The sequence below is a fragment of the Protopterus annectens genome, chromosome 7.part0 (assembly GCF_019279795.1).
Source record: "Protopterus annectens isolate FY-2018-M chromosome 7.part0, PAN1.0, whole genome shotgun sequence".
Lineage (NCBI taxonomy): Eukaryota > Metazoa > Chordata > Ceratodontiformes > Protopteridae > Protopterus > Protopterus annectens.
The window spans coordinates 414,994,807-415,011,969 of NC_056739.1; the positions used below are offsets into that span (position 1 = coordinate 414,994,807).

Consider the following 17,163-nt stretch of genomic DNA (forward strand, 5'->3'; position numbering starts at 1 on the left):
AGGCAACTGACTACCTATTTCAAGGAAATGGCAACAAAGGCCCAGTTATCTGCAAGACAAATTCTGCAGGCTTTGGGCTTCATGGCATCCTGCATATTACTAATTCTATATGCAAGACTGCATATAAGGAAAATTCAGTGGTACCTAAAAAGTGTCTGGACACAACATTGCTACAGTCTGGAAACAATGATTACTCTCATTCCCTGCCTACAACAGGAGTTTCGATGGTGGGCAAAGGCTTGTCACCAAAACAAGGGACAGCCATTCTCCCTACCCCCAGCCAGGCAGAGCCTAACGACTGATGCATCAGATTATGCCTGGGGGGGCACACATGGCAGGAAGAAACATTCAGGTCCCCTGGTCCTCCAACCAAAAGCATCTACATATCAATCAAAAAGAGATGTTAGCTGTTCAAACTGCCTTGACAGCCTTCAAGGACCTACTTCATCCGGGACAACTACTGATAAAGACAGACGACACCACGGTCATGTGGTACGTAAGCAAGCAGGGGAGCACTCATTCTTATCCCCTGTGCAGACAAGCCATAGCTTTATGGGACACAGCATTGACTTACCAAGTTCATCTGCAGGCACAATTCCTGCCAGGAAAGGACAATACTCTGGCAGACGAACTAAGCAGAAACCTCATGGATCCCCACGAGTGGCACCTGGATCCACAAGTCTTCAGCATGATAACAAAGAAATGGGGACGCCCGGACATAGATCTATTTGCCTCCCCTCAAAACAATCAACTAAAACGATCCTGCACAAGGACTTATCACAGACAAGCTTGGAAAGAGGACGCCTTATCTTTCAACTGGACAAACCTGTCAGTATATGCCTTTCCTCCACTGCCTCTCCTCCCCAAGGTACTCCTAAAGGTCAGGCAGGAGAAACCAAAAATTATTCAGATTGCCCCAGACTGGCCACGCCAGTACTGGTATCCGATCTTAAGGAACTTGTCCCAGTGCCCAGCCTGGACCTTACCTCAAATACCTCATCTACTGTCCCAGCAAAACAATCAGATTCTGCACAGCCAACTCAGGACCCTAAATTTGGCAGCATGGCGGATAATGTAGCCATACAAACCACATGTCTCAGTAAAGCTGTGATGGATGTCATTTTAGAAGCCAGAAGGCCTAGTACTAGAAAATCCTATGCTGGGAAATGGAAAAAAATTTGCGCTTGGAACCAAGCTCAAGGAACAGATACAGCTGTCCCAAATATTCCTCAGACTTTACAATACTTAACTGAGATGATGGACAAAGGCCTATCTTTTTCATCAGTTAAAATCCATGCCTCTGCCATTTTGGCTCATTACAATACAGAGCCACCACTCTTTTCTCATCCTTTATTAAGGCAGTACCTCAGAGGAGCCAAAAACTTAAGGCCTCCAAGGAGAACGCTAATACCTGCATGGGACCTCAATTATGTCTTGGAAAAACTCACCTTACCTCCTTTTGAGCCAGCTGCTACTGCGGATATAAAGTTCTTATCTTGGAAAACAGCTCAGCTCCTAGTAATAACTTCTGCAAGATAAGTTTCAGAGCTACAGGCTCTCATGGCTGTGGAACCCTTTATCATTTTTTATCCAGACAGGGTCTCTCTGAGAACAAACCCTGCATTTATGCCTAAGGTGGTGTCCAGTGTAGCCCTTAACCAAACAATTCATTTGCCAACTTTTTATCCAAATACACAGAACAAGGGGGAGAAAATTCTGCATTCTTTGGACGTACACAGACAACTTAGATTCTACTTGGACAAAACTAAAGTTTTCAGAAAGACAGAACAATTACTAGTGGCATATGCCACAGCATCACAAGGAAAGGCTATCTCCAAGCAGACTATTTCAAAATGGATAGGTCACTGCATTCGATTCTGCTACTCACAGCATGGCAAACCAGTGCCTAAGGGCATTAGGCCACATTCAACCAGAGCTGCAGCCACTTCTGCAGCCTTTCTCAGGGGAGTACCAACCAAAGACATTTTAGAGGCTGCTACTTGGAGTTCAGTGCATACCTTTACAAAACATTACAATCTGCCTCTTTACTGTAAATCCAGGGCAGGCTTTGCCACTGCAGTTCTGCAGGGCCTCATAGCCGCTCCTAATGCTGTTTAGCTCCAGCCCCCCAACCATAGCTTTGGGACTCAACCCAAATGTAATGACTGCAACAGTAAAACACGAAGAACATAGTACAGTTGTGTACACTTACCATAAATGTAGATGTTCGAGTGTATTCACTGTTGCAGTCCAGGTTACCCCCCCGCCACCCCCTTATTTTTGCTGGAACTTATCTTTACTTCTCTAATCTATACAACCTGGGTGGTGTATTTGCTTATAGATGAAGGAAAAGTTTATTTTGGTGCATGTATGTTTTATTAACATAATTTTAGCCTACCCTTTTGGGGGCACCTGACCTCTGGGGCAAGAAAAACTGAATAAAATGACGTCGGCTGCATCTTTTATACCCCTGACGACCTGACGTCAGGGAAGAGGTGACAGCAGCTGATGCAGGACCCAAGACATTGGAATTCAGGCCGACTGAGGGCAACCTGCCAGCAGGATAACCCAAATGTAATGACTGCAACAGTGAATACACTCCAACATCTACATTTATGGTAAGTGTACACAACTGTACTTTCTTTGCACTTCCCTTTGGTTTATCTACTGCTCCCAGGGTATTCACAAAGTGCCTGGCTCCTGCCATTTGCATACTGCAGGCAGAGAAATATTCAAATTTACCCATACCTGGACGATTGCCTAATTCATACAGAAAGTCAGGACTTGCTATTACAACACCTGCCATTTGTAAAGAGACTTCTAACTTTTCTGGGGTACACCAGCAACGAAAAGAAATCACATCTGGTGCCCAGCCAAAAGTTTGTACTCCTGGGAGCAAACTTGAACACAACTTCCCAGATGGCATTCCTCACATCAGAAAAGCAGGTTCATTTGACAAACTACTTCAAACTAATGGCTACCAAGACCTAGCTATCTCCAAGAAAAATACTGCAAGCCCTAGTGTTCATGGCCTCATGCATTCTACTAATTCCATATGCAAGACTGCATATGAGGAAACTTCATTGGTACTTAAAAGGTCTCTGGTATCAACACTCTCAGGACTTGGAAACACTGATTCCTATCCTTGTCTAGGGGCAGAGTTCCTTTGGTGGGCAGAGGCTTGCAACCACAAAAAAGGACTTCCTTTCACTCAACCCCTCGGCGCCCAAACCCTGTCAACAGGCACATCAGGCTATGCATGGGGGGCTCACATGGCAGGCAAATGCATTCAGGGCAAATGGAATCCAGGACAAATTCACCTGCACATCAATCAAAAAGAAATGTTAGCTGTACAGAATGCTCTGACAGCCTTCAGATACCTTCTCCTTCCTGGACAACTCTTGATAAAGACAGACAACACCACAGTTATGTGGTACATAACCAAGCAGGGGAGAACTCATTCCTACCCACTCTGTAGGTTAGCATTGGCCCTGTGGAACACCGCCTTGAGCAACCAAGTGCACCTGCAAGCTGAATTCCTGCCAGGCAAACATAATACACTGGCAGACGACTTAAGCAGAAAGCTACTGGACCCACACGAGTGAAAACTGGAACCCAACTCATTCAAACTTCTAATCAACAGGTGGGGGATACCAGAGGTGGACCTCTTTGCCTCCCCCCAAAACCATCAATTGAGCAAACTTTGCACCAGAAATCCCCACAGCCAAGCATGGCAAGTGGATGCCCTATCCTTTACATGGGAAAACCTCTCAATTTGTGCCTTTCCCCCCTCTGCCCTTCCTCTCAAAAGTACTACTCAAGATCAAGCAGGACAGATCAAGGACAATCCTTATTGCACCAGATTGGCCATGCCAGCACTGGTACCCACTTCTACACAGTCTGATAGCAGTGCCACCCTGGCACCTACATCAGACCCCCTTCCTGCTGTCCCAGCAGGAGGGACAGATTTTGCATCCTCAGCTGCAAACACTGAACCTTGCAGTCTGTCTTCTTCCCTGAACACAACACCAGCAACCCTCTGCAAACAGGTGCTGGACATCATCCTTGAGGCCAGAAGGCCTAGTACTAGAAAATCATATTCAGAAAAGTGGAAAAGATATATTCTTGGAGCCAGTCTGTAGGAAAAGGCACAACTGTTCCCTCCTTACCTAGCTGAGCTGCTCCACAAAGGCCTTTCCTTCTCATCAATTAAGATTCATGCCTCGGCCTTCTCAGCTCATTACAATACAGAGTCGCCTCTCTTTTCTCACCCTCTGATCAAACAGTTCCTGAAAGGAACTAACAATTTAAGACCCCCGAGGAGAGCTCCCATGCCTGCCTGGGACCTTTTCTTTGTACTAGAGAAGCTCACACTTCCCCCTTTTGAACCTGCTGCTACAGCAGAGTTAAAATACCTCTCTTGAAAAACAGCCTTACTTCTAGCCATCACCTCAGCAAGAAGAGTGTCTGAGCTACAGGCACTAATGGCTGTGGAACCCTTCATTATTTTCCAGGCTGACAGGGTCTCCATCAGGACTAGCCCATCATTTATGCCCAAGGTGGTATCCAGTGTAGCTTTAAACCTATCCATCCAATTACCAACTTTTTCCCCTAATTCTTAGAATAAAGAGGAGAGGATCCTGCACTCCTTGGACGTGCACAGACAGCTCAGGTTCTCCCTTGACAGGACTAAGCCTTTCAGAAAATCTGAACAGCTGCTAGTCAGCTTTGCTACAGGGACAGATGGCAAGGCCATTTCAAAGCAAACCATTTCCAAATGGTTAGCACACTGCATCCACTTCTGCTACAAACACCATGGAAACCCTACCCCACAGTGGATCAGTACTCATTCCACTAGGGCTACCTCAACTTCTACAGCATTTCTCAGGGAGTCCCTACCAGGGACATCCTGGAAGCTGCAACCTGGAGTTCTGTACACAACTTCACCAAACGTTACCACTTACCTGTCCTTTCTAAATCCAGAGCTGGATTTGCCACAGCAGTCTTACAAGGCCTGCTAGTCAGCCCTAGTACTTCTTGACTGCCTCCACCCTTACTCAGCTTTGGGAATCAACCCAAGTATGATGACTGCAACAGTGAAACATGAAGAACATAGTACAGTTGTGTACACATACCTTAAATGTAGATGTTCGATTATATTCAGTGTTGCAGTCCTGGTTACCCTCCCTCCAGCTCCCCAACTTTTCTAGGCTTTCTACCTGTCCTCTTTTTGGCCATATCTTATGGCTATGGTATTTACTTTTTACTGGAAGTGTTCCACACCATGTAATTGCTTCCTATTTTGGGGGCTCCTGACATCTGGGGCAAGAAAACTTATGTAATGGCGTTGGCTGCATGTTTTATACCCCCGATGTCCTGGCATCATGGAAGCGGCGACAGCATCTGACGCAGAAATCCCACGACTCTGGTATTCGGGCCGACTGAGGGCTACCTGCAGGCAGATAACCCAAGTGTGATGACTGCAACAGTGAATACACTCGAACATCTACATTACACAACTGTACTTTTTTTGCCACAGACCAACTTTTAACTTGCTTTGAAGTGTGCACCCTACTGAGGACAACATGGACGGGTGAAAATTGGGCTAGAAAATCAAAATGGTGGCTCCTCTAACTAGAAGGAGTTATACTGTGCAAAGGATTATAGGAAGGGTAAAAAGGAAAACATGTGCACGCGCACACACGCACGCGCGCGCACACACACACACACACACACACAAGAAAAAATGTCAAAAACTTCAAATAAAAAATTATTAGCCGTAAGATGGGTAAGGCCAATCTATAGCCAAATGGGATAGGTTATTTCAAGGACAAAAAGGGAGATTGGCTAGGCTTAAAATGGCCCATGAGGGCCATAAAATGCAGTATGTAGACAAAGAAACTTTGGGTTGCCTGGAAAAGGAAAAAAATAGTGCGAAAATATAAAGAACAAAACCCAGACATTTGTGAAAGTTATGAAAAAAATATGGACACGGGAAAGAGAGAGATCTAACATGGTACAACGTTTGTGCAAAAGAGAAAGACAAGCTAATCAATACAAAAAGGAGCTCCAAAGATATTTTCAGAGAAATACAGGCAAAGGCAGAGATTTTTGAAAGGTATGAAAAAATATGGACATGGGAAAGAGAGAGGTCTGACATGGTGCAATGTTGCAAAAGAGAAGGCCAAGCTAACCAATACAGAAAAGCAGCTCCAAAGATATTTGAAGAGAAATACAGGCAAAGGAACCCAGGTATGGAAAAATTCACAATACAAAAAATAAGAACACAAAGGGGATTGTGGAACAGATTAGTAAGGTAGAAGTTAGAAACTGAAGTTATGGAATACAGGCAAAGTGAAGGATTTAGTGTAGAAAGTTTAACACGGGTAGTGTCACAGCAGAATAAAACAATGAGTTCCCAAATTAAGTGACGCAGGAGACATCAGAAGAAATATGAACATAAGAAAAAAAAGGGGATTTATGCAAAGGAGAAAGCAAAACGAATCAGTAAAAGCAGCACCAAAGATATTTGAAGAGAAATACAGGCAAAGGCACCAGGATATGGAAAAATTCACACTACAAAAGAAGAAGAAAAGAAGTTTAGTAATAGAGAATTTAAAGTAGTAGAAACTAAAGTTATGGATTACCTGTGAAGTGAAGGATTTAATGTAATAAATCCAATTCAGGCAAAGTCACAGCATGATGGAACAATGAGTCCCCAAATTAAGAAAAATAGGTGGAACAGGAAGCATCTGATCCCTTGCCACATGATGATGATGATGCTGTGGAGTCTTCAGTAGGAAGCCGGTATAACAGTTTAGTTGGAGATGCACAGCAATGGAAGGAGCAGCAAACAGTGGCGACACTGACACAGGCAATGTTTTGGAGTGATAGGCCAATGAGTTCCCATATGAAGGAGCACTGGATGATGCAGGATGCAGCTTTAGAGGATGTGTCACAGGAAGATTTTCTGGGACTTTCTGTAGAATGCCCACAGGAAACAGAGAGCAATGAATGTGCTCTCAGTTTAGAAGAAAGTGATCAAAAGAAAGAGTTGCTTGATTTAATAGGGATGGGTAGACATACTAAGATTGGTGAAAGAAATAGATTACAGAATGCAAGTAAGACTCACAATGTTACAAGTCTGATAAAACAGATGAACACAGTAATCAAGACTATTAAGAGAAATCCATGGGATGTAACAGAAATAAATAGGCTACATTACTGTGCAGCTAAACTAATACCAGATAGTGTTACCGCAAAAATATAGAGTAATAGGGGAAAGGAAAAAAATATATAAAATGCCATCATGGAAGCACTGAACAGAGAAAACAATAGAAGAGGGAACAGATCAGTAACAGCTCTTAGAAAGATATGATAAAAGCAACACACGGTATCAGAACAGACCAAGATCTGTCATACAGTATTGCAAATAATGAATTAAAGATGTCAGCACAAGCAAAAAAAACTAGAAGATATTTTGTACTTTTTATATTTCTGTACATAAGTAATTCATTGATGATCCAATAAAAGGTTTTATAGAGAAATGGGAAACGAAGCAAAAAAAATAGAAATGCCACCAAATGAGAAACCAAGTAAAAGGCTGAGAAAAACCACACCAAACACCAGAGGAGGTAAATGTAACTTTTAATGTCACAGTTAGGTGCTCTCAGCCAAAAAAGACTTAATCAGAAGTAAAGATAAAATACAAGCACTTCTATAAAGTCTTAAACTGCTCATGTGACAATGTCCATTGATGTCCCGGCAGTTAAAAACAGTAATCAAGTTAATTACTTAGCTAGAATACTGTCTTGTTAAATAAACCATAATCACTGACAAAAATAATCAACAAACACACCCCAAAGAAGTTTGTCAGAACAAATGAAAATATTATTAAGACCAAATTTATAAGTTATCAGTTTTTAATTTTAATACAATATTTAAAGAGATAGTATCAGTCAAGCCTGGACTAACATTTAACTTTAATTGCCGTAAACACTCATGATATTCTAGTGTGTATTCCCAGGGACCACCTCTGGGATTTTGAATGACCAGTTCCAATATTAAAAAATAATATATTTTATTGGTACCAAAAAAAAAAAAATTGACACATTTTGAATAAATATGTGTGGTAACCCTGTGAAACATAAAGATACTAAATGGATAGAAATATTAAAAGAAACAGTAAGGAGTTCAAATGTACAAGATATGAAATGGGATGAAGTAATGACCAAAGAAATTGAAACAAAATTAAGAAAAGCTCCTAAGCGAAAAACCCTGGGTCCAGAGGCAGTACCTAATGTCTGGCCAAAAGTATTAATATTTTGTACAAAGATTTAGCCTCCAGTAATACAAATTTCATGTGCATCCTGAACAAACACCAACCTGGTTAACAGGGAAAAACAGTACTCTTCCTTAAGAGTAAACCTTTAAGCCATACTAAAAACTAGACCAATAACTTGCCTTCTTATAATGTACGAACAGTATATTAGAATTGATGCAGACAGAGTTTAGTCATTTAGAAGAAAATTCAGTCATGGCAGTTGAGCGAAATGGTAACAAAAGAAAGTCTTATGGAAAAAAAATGATCATTTGTTGCTAAATAAAGCCATCATGGAGAATGGCATGGATAGATTACAAAAAAGCATTTGACAGTATCCCAAATTCATGGATAAAAGAGTGCTTACAGATGTATAAGCTACATCCTACATTTATCAATTACATTACAGTGACCATGCAACAGTGGCAAACCACTTTGCAATTAAGTCATGAGAAAGGGCAGATTGTTATCCCAGGGATAACATTTCAAAGGGGAATTTTCCAGGGTGATTCTTTGTCACCACTGCTGTTTTGTCTTGCACTTAGCCCATTCAGCTGTTTACTTAACAGATTAGGTCTTGACTACAATTTGTCTCCCAGAAAACAACCTTGCTTAATGATTTCTCATCTACGTTTTTGTGGATGACAGAAAACTGTATAGTTCATCAGATGAGGAGTTGCCAGCACAACTGCGAGTGGTTGAAACTTTCTCAGATGTTATATGAATGGCATTTGGTTGTGATAAATGTACAAAAGCAGCATTTAAAGCAGGGAAGTTGCAGTTCCAAGAACATATCAGTCTAGAACAGGAATGTCATAAAGGAATCTAAGATGGAAGGAGTGCACAAAATATTTGGAAATTGATGAAGGATCGGCAATAAAACATGAACAAATGTGAATAAAACTCAGTAAAGAATACCTCAGAAGACTAAAACTAACACTGAAAACAGCCTTGACTTCTACGAATAAAGTCCAAGCTGTACATCAATTTGCTCTTCCTGTTTTAGCTTAAAAGTTTTGGTGTGACTGACTGGCCCCAAAAGGTATTGGATCAGATGGACAGAGAAACAAGAAAAATGCTTCACACTTATCAAGTGATACAGAAAAATCAGCGTATACCAAGATTATATATTCCACATTATAAAGGAAGTGTGGGCCTCCTTCAAATTGATTATATGTATAGATCTGTGATTGTGGGACTGCATAAAATATCTGCTAACCTTGTCAGATCCAAACATAGTTTAAAACATGAGCAGAGGAAGTCTAAGATGACCTCTCTTATTAGTTTAGCAGAAGCATTCAGGTGGCAAGCAGGAATGGAAATTAAACCAGAAGTAGAAAAAATCTGAGAGCAAATGAATGTGTCAAAAAATAAAAGAAATAAAAGAAAGAATACAAGGAAAAGTGTCAGATGGAAAGGAAAGAAATGTGGAAAAGCCCTAAATATAGTGGCCAGTATGGGGATCTCCCAGAACAACCTCATGTTGTTCAGGATTTGCTGCAGAAATGGTTAAGCAGAGGTGAGTTGAAACCAAAGGATGAAAGGTGAATGACAGCTCAGGATAGTGGAGTACATACACAGTGGTTTACAAAGTCATTTGAACATGTGAGAAAAATGGAGAAATGTACGTTTTGTCAAAGAAAAAAAAGAGAGAAACAGTTGCACACCTTGTTGCTGAGTGTGATATTCTCATGGCAGAGGGCCCGGACAATGAAAGGCACAGTAATGTGGCAAGATTGTTGCATTGGGGATTATGCAAACACTACAATATAGATGTAGTTGAGAATGACTGGAAACGTGAACCGCAAAGCATTATAGAGAATGTTGAAGTGTACATCACATGGGATCACCGGTTACTAACAATTCAAAAAATAGAGGGAAGAAAACCAGATATAGTAGTCCATGAAAAAAAGACAAAAATAGCATTGATCACTGCAATTGCAACACCTACTGATTGCAGTGTCTGACATACAGAGTGACACACAAAGTCATAAAATATCAAGATTTGCAGGCAGAAGCAAGAGCAAAGTGGACGAAAGATACCTAGACAGTTTCAGTAGTAGTAGTAGGAGCAATGGGTCTCATAAAAAAGAATTCACAGTCATATTTAGATATGCTGCTAATACATGTAACTCTGCATGAATTGCAAGAGGAGTCATTTCTGGAAACTGCAAAGAGCACTTTTGGCTAACATCAAAGACTAAAACAATACTAATTTCATGAACTTTAATTGTACCCTGACATGATATTAGAACCCCAAAAGACTTGGAGAAAGTAAACTGATAGTTTTGTAATAATCCTGGTTAGTCATTCACCATCCAGTATACTCCACATGTTGGGATTTAAAACCGTTGTTGCTAGTTAAAGCTCTCTAACACATCTGACTGGAGAGGTAAAGTTCTTTCTATTAGTTAAGTCACATGCCACATCCAAACTTACACCCTCCGTACAGTTAGCAACTGTTAAAGAGAGTCTCTGCTCAACTCCAGGTTGTGTCAGATGGCAGCTTGTGTTTGTATTTCTGCTGATCCCTAGCATCTGTTGAGTGATGGTGTATTAGTGATTTACTTAGCAACTCTCCGTCCCACACTACTGTGGTTACAGCACATTTACTGCTCATCCTTCTGTTGCTTCTCTCCAGAACATACAGGTAAACCAGAGACACTCAAAAGTAGCTTAGGTTTTGATTTGTAATGTACCTGTATGTTGGACCACTACTCCTGGTGCATGTTCAGCTTGAAAGATATTGTCTTGTGTTGCCATTAGTTCATCAGAATCCATGACTTTCTGTAAATACACTGTCAGTGGTACTGTTCAGCATTCTGGGCTGCCTATGTGGAGTACAGCAGTACGTTTAAGCTTCACTCCATTGTCAAGTGCATGCCTACATCAGGTGTACATCTGTCAGCATTTCACATGTTTGCATTACATCTCGTATTACCTGAGCATTCTACCACCTACCATGCCCCTCAACCTCTTAGAGCAAGAAATCTGGACAAAGTCATAAATAAAAGTGGGACGAAAGCCCAAAAGTACGGAAAATTTTTAAATATTGCTCTTACAAACTTAGAAAGTTAATAAAATAACAGGTTTTGCATTAGCATGTATTTTCTGAAGGGTATGAAATCTGAAACTCAAATGTCTGTATTTATTTTCTAACTTCAGTGTTTAATGGTTTGCCACTAATTTGCCAGAAAAACACAATTTTATGAAAAATGGGCCAAAAATATGAGGTAAAAATCTGGGCATTCTGCGAAAATCTGTAGAGCTGAGAAGTATGCCACTTACTCAGCCTGTTCTAGATGTCGGAATTAATTAAAAAATATGCAGTTCATTTCTGCTATGCAAATTTTTTAGTAATTTGTCATCAGCTGATATGCATCTTTGCTGTTACTACATACTGTTGCTACACTGTCCACTAGACTCACAGACATGAGTAATTGTGTTTTCTTTCACAACTGAATGATATTGCACTAGTTGTACATGTGCATCTGATGATCACATCAACATGAGTTAGTGTTACAGCTGTATGTGCATACGTTATCAATTAGACCTTATGTAGTAGAAGCCTAGTAAACTTCTTTGGAAAGGTGACAGTGGCTGTGTAAAGTGGTCCTTCTGTCCACACTGCTTATCTCAACCTGACCAAGACTGTCCCCAAAGCTAGTATTACTGAAAAATCAGATAAGTTCAACATAAACCCATGCATTTTCTACCAGATTACAAATTGGCCGTCCAACAGATAGCAAGTTGTGAAAATAGCTGGTTCCCCTTTATGAGTGTAAAATTATAACTAGTGGGTGCCACAGTTCTAGGCCCTCCTGTTATTTTGAAGACACCCAAGTCAATATCCCAGAAGTGCGGTTGACCAGGTTTGATGACTTCAAACAGAGCATTGTTATCCACTGATACAAATCTGCTCTAGCAAGAGCCAGAATATACATGCACATGTTATATTAAAAATTGGTCTGAAACTGAATAAAAAAAGTGCAGCCAAGTAGCATTTGGCAGAAAATCTTATAACTGGTACCCCTTCAGGCAGATATAGTCATAAGAGACATTGGTCATGTTTCCACCATAGTCAGTATTTCCTTCTGTCTGGCCCAATTATTTTCCAAGGGGATGTTAAAGTTCCGAAGTCATCATCCTTCCACTGTACTCTTTCATTATTAGACCCATCATTGATGCATTCCCTCTTTGGAATGTACAAATCCAAGCATATCACTCAAATGGAAAAGTCCCAAAGATTTCTAAACAAGAAAATTAATGGTCTTAAATCCTTCAACCACTCAGCTAGTCTAGCACAACTGTCCTTATAATCAGTAGCCTATGAGTTGCCGTGAGGTGACCTGTGTCTTGCTGTGAGCCACGAAATACATAGTCCTGTTTGACCTTCTGTTTCATCGCAAAATCAGTCGCTCTACAAACACCCACATAAAAGACCTAAGTCTTCACCAACAAGTAAACAAGACTTGCTGGAGGTATAGGTTTCTAGCTAAATGTATTCCTAGCCTTTGAAATATGCTACTACTAGAGGTCAAGCAAAGCACTGCTTTGGCTGCATTTAAGTCTATATGACTGGATAGGTTGACAGAAATTTACCAACAGGGTCATCATGTACAGCCCTGCTTGATTTGGGAGGTGAGCACTATTAAACGCTTGAAAAGCCTTGAAAGAACTTTTACCTTTCTGTGCTTAAAGGTGTATTTGGCTAGGCATATTATGGACCCTGTGATTACTTACCTAGCATGTTCCTGTTACTGAAAGTTGTAATCCCTGATGCTGAAGGCATTGAACAAATTTGACTGCACCATCAACTGAAACTACATACAAATTAAAAAAAAAAAAACTTATTTTGAAAAGGGGAAGCCCTACTGCAGATCACATCAACTGATATCCATCACCTCAGAGATCACACAGCAGTGGGGAAAAGGGAAAACTCCCTAAACCTCACCGTCCATTGTTGTTGCACCAAGTCTAACTCTGCACAAATGACAGCATGTAATTTGACTAAAATGTCTGACCATTCATTTTGAAGAAATGTTCTTTGGAAGACACTGCATATATATTATATATAAATATATATATATATATATATATATATATATATCTATATATATAAATATATATATATATATATATATATATATATATATATATATATATATATATATATATATACACACATATATATAAACATACATGCACACAGACATACATACACATAAGACTACATATAAAAAGGACCCTTTCTTTCATAAGGCATTTCCCCCTTTCTTTGCTGGCAAAAAAAGAAGAAAAAAAAACAGGCTAGTTGCACTTTTTTTTCCTGTGGCAAAGCTTTTTATCCAAGCACCTAGGATGGTCCAGCCCACACAATAATGCTCACAGAGATTTGGGAGTCTGACCACTCCGGTAGATGTTTCTTGTGTCTGATTACAGTATGGCATGAATATTACTGCAAAAGTGATTTTACTGAATATCTACTGTTATGGTGAGTGTACTCAAATATACTTTCTGCTTCCAGCAGACAGAAGGTAAACATTTATTTTTTAGACAAGATGTTGTCTGAATTAATTTTATATGTGCTTTGTTTCCTTAGAGGAGTGTGGAATGTGCCCTATATTACTGAGGTGTACCTAATCAAGGGTGAAACTCTGCGGACTGAGCTCAAAAACAAAAACATGTTCACCCTGAATGGAGGAGATCCAGATATGATCTTCTGCAAAAATGTTCGAGATAAGGTAAGCTTTTTTTACTTATCCTTGTCTTATTTGTGCGACATTACAATTTGTGTTGAAATGCATACAGATAAATAGCTCATGTGTATTTTTCTGCTGCTTTACTAATGGGCCAACTATAAATTCCAGTAGTAGAGTTTACCTTTTTCCTTAGTAAATGTGTTTCTTATTCATGGCTAGTTGGGGGGTCTTTTCATTCATTGGATGTAGCAGTGACCCATTTTCACTGTCTTGCTGTGGACAACCTGCCTCTGAGAGTGCGGCCATTACCTAGGTTGCACAGTGATTGCATCTGCCCTCTGAGGTGATGGTAGCTTCAGTATTAACTTAGTAAAAGCCCACCGACAGTTTTGATAGGTTTGTATTAGGCCTCTGTGTTGACTTAGGGTATTCACTTTCTAATAAAGCATTATATTTGCTGTTAGGAAGATACCTGTGAAAGCACATCACCAAACAATTTTTTTAATAAAGTAGTTGAATTCTAGTTTCCTCTGTCATTTCTGTTACCCTGGAACAATCCAGCAGTGCTCTTCCAATGTTTTCTTTTTTTTTTATTTTGTATGATCGTATACCTTTTTTTCAGCATAAATTTTAAAGAGTAAATAGCTCCTTTTACACCCTCTACCATATGTGCTGTACAGTTCTGTTACAGAAATTCAAAGCAGTAACCTATAATCCTTTTATGAGTGAAGCAACGTATGTCTGGAATATGACAGGAAAGCGTTTACAAATGAGAACTGATGAAGTCAAAATATATAAACCCTAAATAGACTCATGCCAGCATTGCCATTTTTGTGTACCATGTAGGTTTGCCTGTTTGGCGGATGCACTCTGTTCTCCCATCTGAAAAAAAGGGTAAAATTCTAAGCTTTGGGGAGGAGCATCTTAAACTGCAAAAATAAAACGGCATAATTTGTTTGAAAGCTGAAATTTAAGAAACGTTAGATTCCATCTACTTAGTTGTACGTAATTCTACCTGAGCTTCTTTTTCCAGCAAAATGAATATGTCATCTTTCAAAAGGAGTTTTAAAAAAGCATGATTAGCTGTGGTAGTTCTTGATGGAATGTTGGCTGAAAAGTGGTCAACAATACTGAATGCTTACCTTTTATATGGTTCTTTAGTAATAATTTTATATTTTTTATTTAATATGTGATTCCTGCAATTCTGAAAATCCCATTTTAACCCCATTTCTGATCTGAAATAGTATGTGCATCCCCCTCCTTCAGTTCTTCTTTAAACAGAGGTACAAAAAAACTCCAAATCTCTGTCTCAGCTTTCCAGAAAGGAGCATTGCTATCCTTGACTTAATTTTACTACATTTATTAAGAAGCAAACTGTTCTTGCCTTTGAGTAACTCTGGGGGGGAATTTAATAAAGCCTACATGGACTGTTTTTCCGCGTAGGCATAGAGGCACAGTGCTTACACGGAAGTAAGCAGATGTGTGATCCAGTAAACACTGTTGAGGGGCATGCACAAGCGTGCAAGCACGCAAGTGTCTGTGGCATGTAAATTACCTCATAAGCAGGTGAATTGCATGCAAGTTAGGGTGGTAGAATGATGTAGCAAGCAGAAAGGTAGTCCTGCAGACCCTGTGTTGGTGTCTGCAATGTGCACAGAAAAATTCCATGTATAGGATGTAAAACTGACACCAGGGGCTGTAAAAGTGTAGTTAGAGTGGCAGAATAGCATAGTATACACAGGTATGTACATAACTATCCACCATGTGTCCAAAACAGTATGGAAAAATAATTTAAATGAAATTACTTTTTTTTTATACTCCGGGTATGTTTGCATGGCACGCCACAGTGAGCAAACATGGTTTCATGAAAAAAAAAATAAAAAAAGTCGAAATCCAGATTTATTATTATGTGACAGTAATGCATTATAGGACCCTGCATGGAGTATGTACAGTGATAGACTGCTGTGGTTGCTAACGAGGCAAACCCTAGGACCGTGTAGTTTCCAGGTATTATGCAGGGATCTGTATGCAAATGAGCTGGGTTTACTGAATAGCACAAATGGGTGTCTGTGTCTGCAGATCCCATCCGTGTAAGCACAGAACCGTGTTGGTGTCCACAGAAGAGGTAGCTGACATCAAAAGGGGGTGTGTCTGCATTTTGTAAACTCATTGGAGCTCAGTGGCACCTGTTCGTGTGGCACTGTGCTCAGCAGGAATGTGTGTCAAGTGTGTGTCAAGTAACTGCTAAGCTTTGTTTACCTTTGGGGCGCATGTTTCAGTGGGTTTGAGTGTGTTTGCATGGTGCTCCACTGTGCTGAGCTTGCCCAGCCATGGGGGTGTGTCTAGTGACTGCTAAGCATTGTTTATCTTTGCAGCGCAAGTTTGTACGCTGCACCTCAGTGCTAAGCAGGAAAGGCTATATATAAAAAAGAAAAAAAAAGGTCTGAGAAAGCCAGTGATATAGTAATTACTGTTGACCCCTATTGTACTTAAACTAGGCATTAAAATCCCTTAATGATGCACTTGGCAGGTGGAATGCATCCTAGGTAGCCAATCACATAGGCTGTACCTAGGGCAGAGAACTATAAAGAATGCATACACCCTACAATCTGATTTTTTGCCCATACTCTGCACCAGTGGAATGCTAGGGGCTGCTGCAGGTCTGCTACATCTGTATGTGCTGGATTGTGATGTCAGTGCTGCTGCTGCTGACAGTAGGCCAAGACTGAGAAGGATAAGACTGCTCCGGCCCAGGGTAACCTACCAGGAGCTACATGAGCTGGTGATTGTAGAGTGCTACAGGGTGGACAGTGACATACTACAAGAACTCAATGAGCTGTGCCGCCCTCAACTCAGACCAATAGCCAACAGAGGGTTACCCATCCCAGTGAAAACAAAGTTATGTGTAGCCCTTGGGATACTAGCTACATGTACTTTCCAAAGACCAACTGGGGACATGATAGGGGTCTCACAGGCATCTGCTTCCAGGATACTCCACTATTTCCTGGATGCCATGCTACCACATCCCAGTGAGCACTTATGTTTCCCCAACACCCCTGAGGAGAGAGCCAGCAGTATGTGACTCTTCTACCATGTAGCACACTACCCTGAGGTACTGAGTGCCATAGATTGCACTCATGT

General features: G+C 40.5%; 1 protein-coding gene across 2 annotated transcripts in view; it reads left to right on the plus strand.

The window, feature by feature from the left end:
- PLOD3 (procollagen-lysine,2-oxoglutarate 5-dioxygenase 3) overlaps positions 1 to 17,163 on the plus strand; it is a gene marked incomplete at its 3' end in the record, with an annotated part of 993,531 nt that overhangs the window by 712,317 nt on the left and 264,051 nt on the right. For both annotated transcript variants that reach the window (XM_044076999.1, XM_044077000.1), the window contains 1 exon segment: positions 13,923 to 14,064. In XM_044076999.1, coding sequence (XP_043932934.1) covers positions 13,923 to 14,064 — 142 coding nt within the window.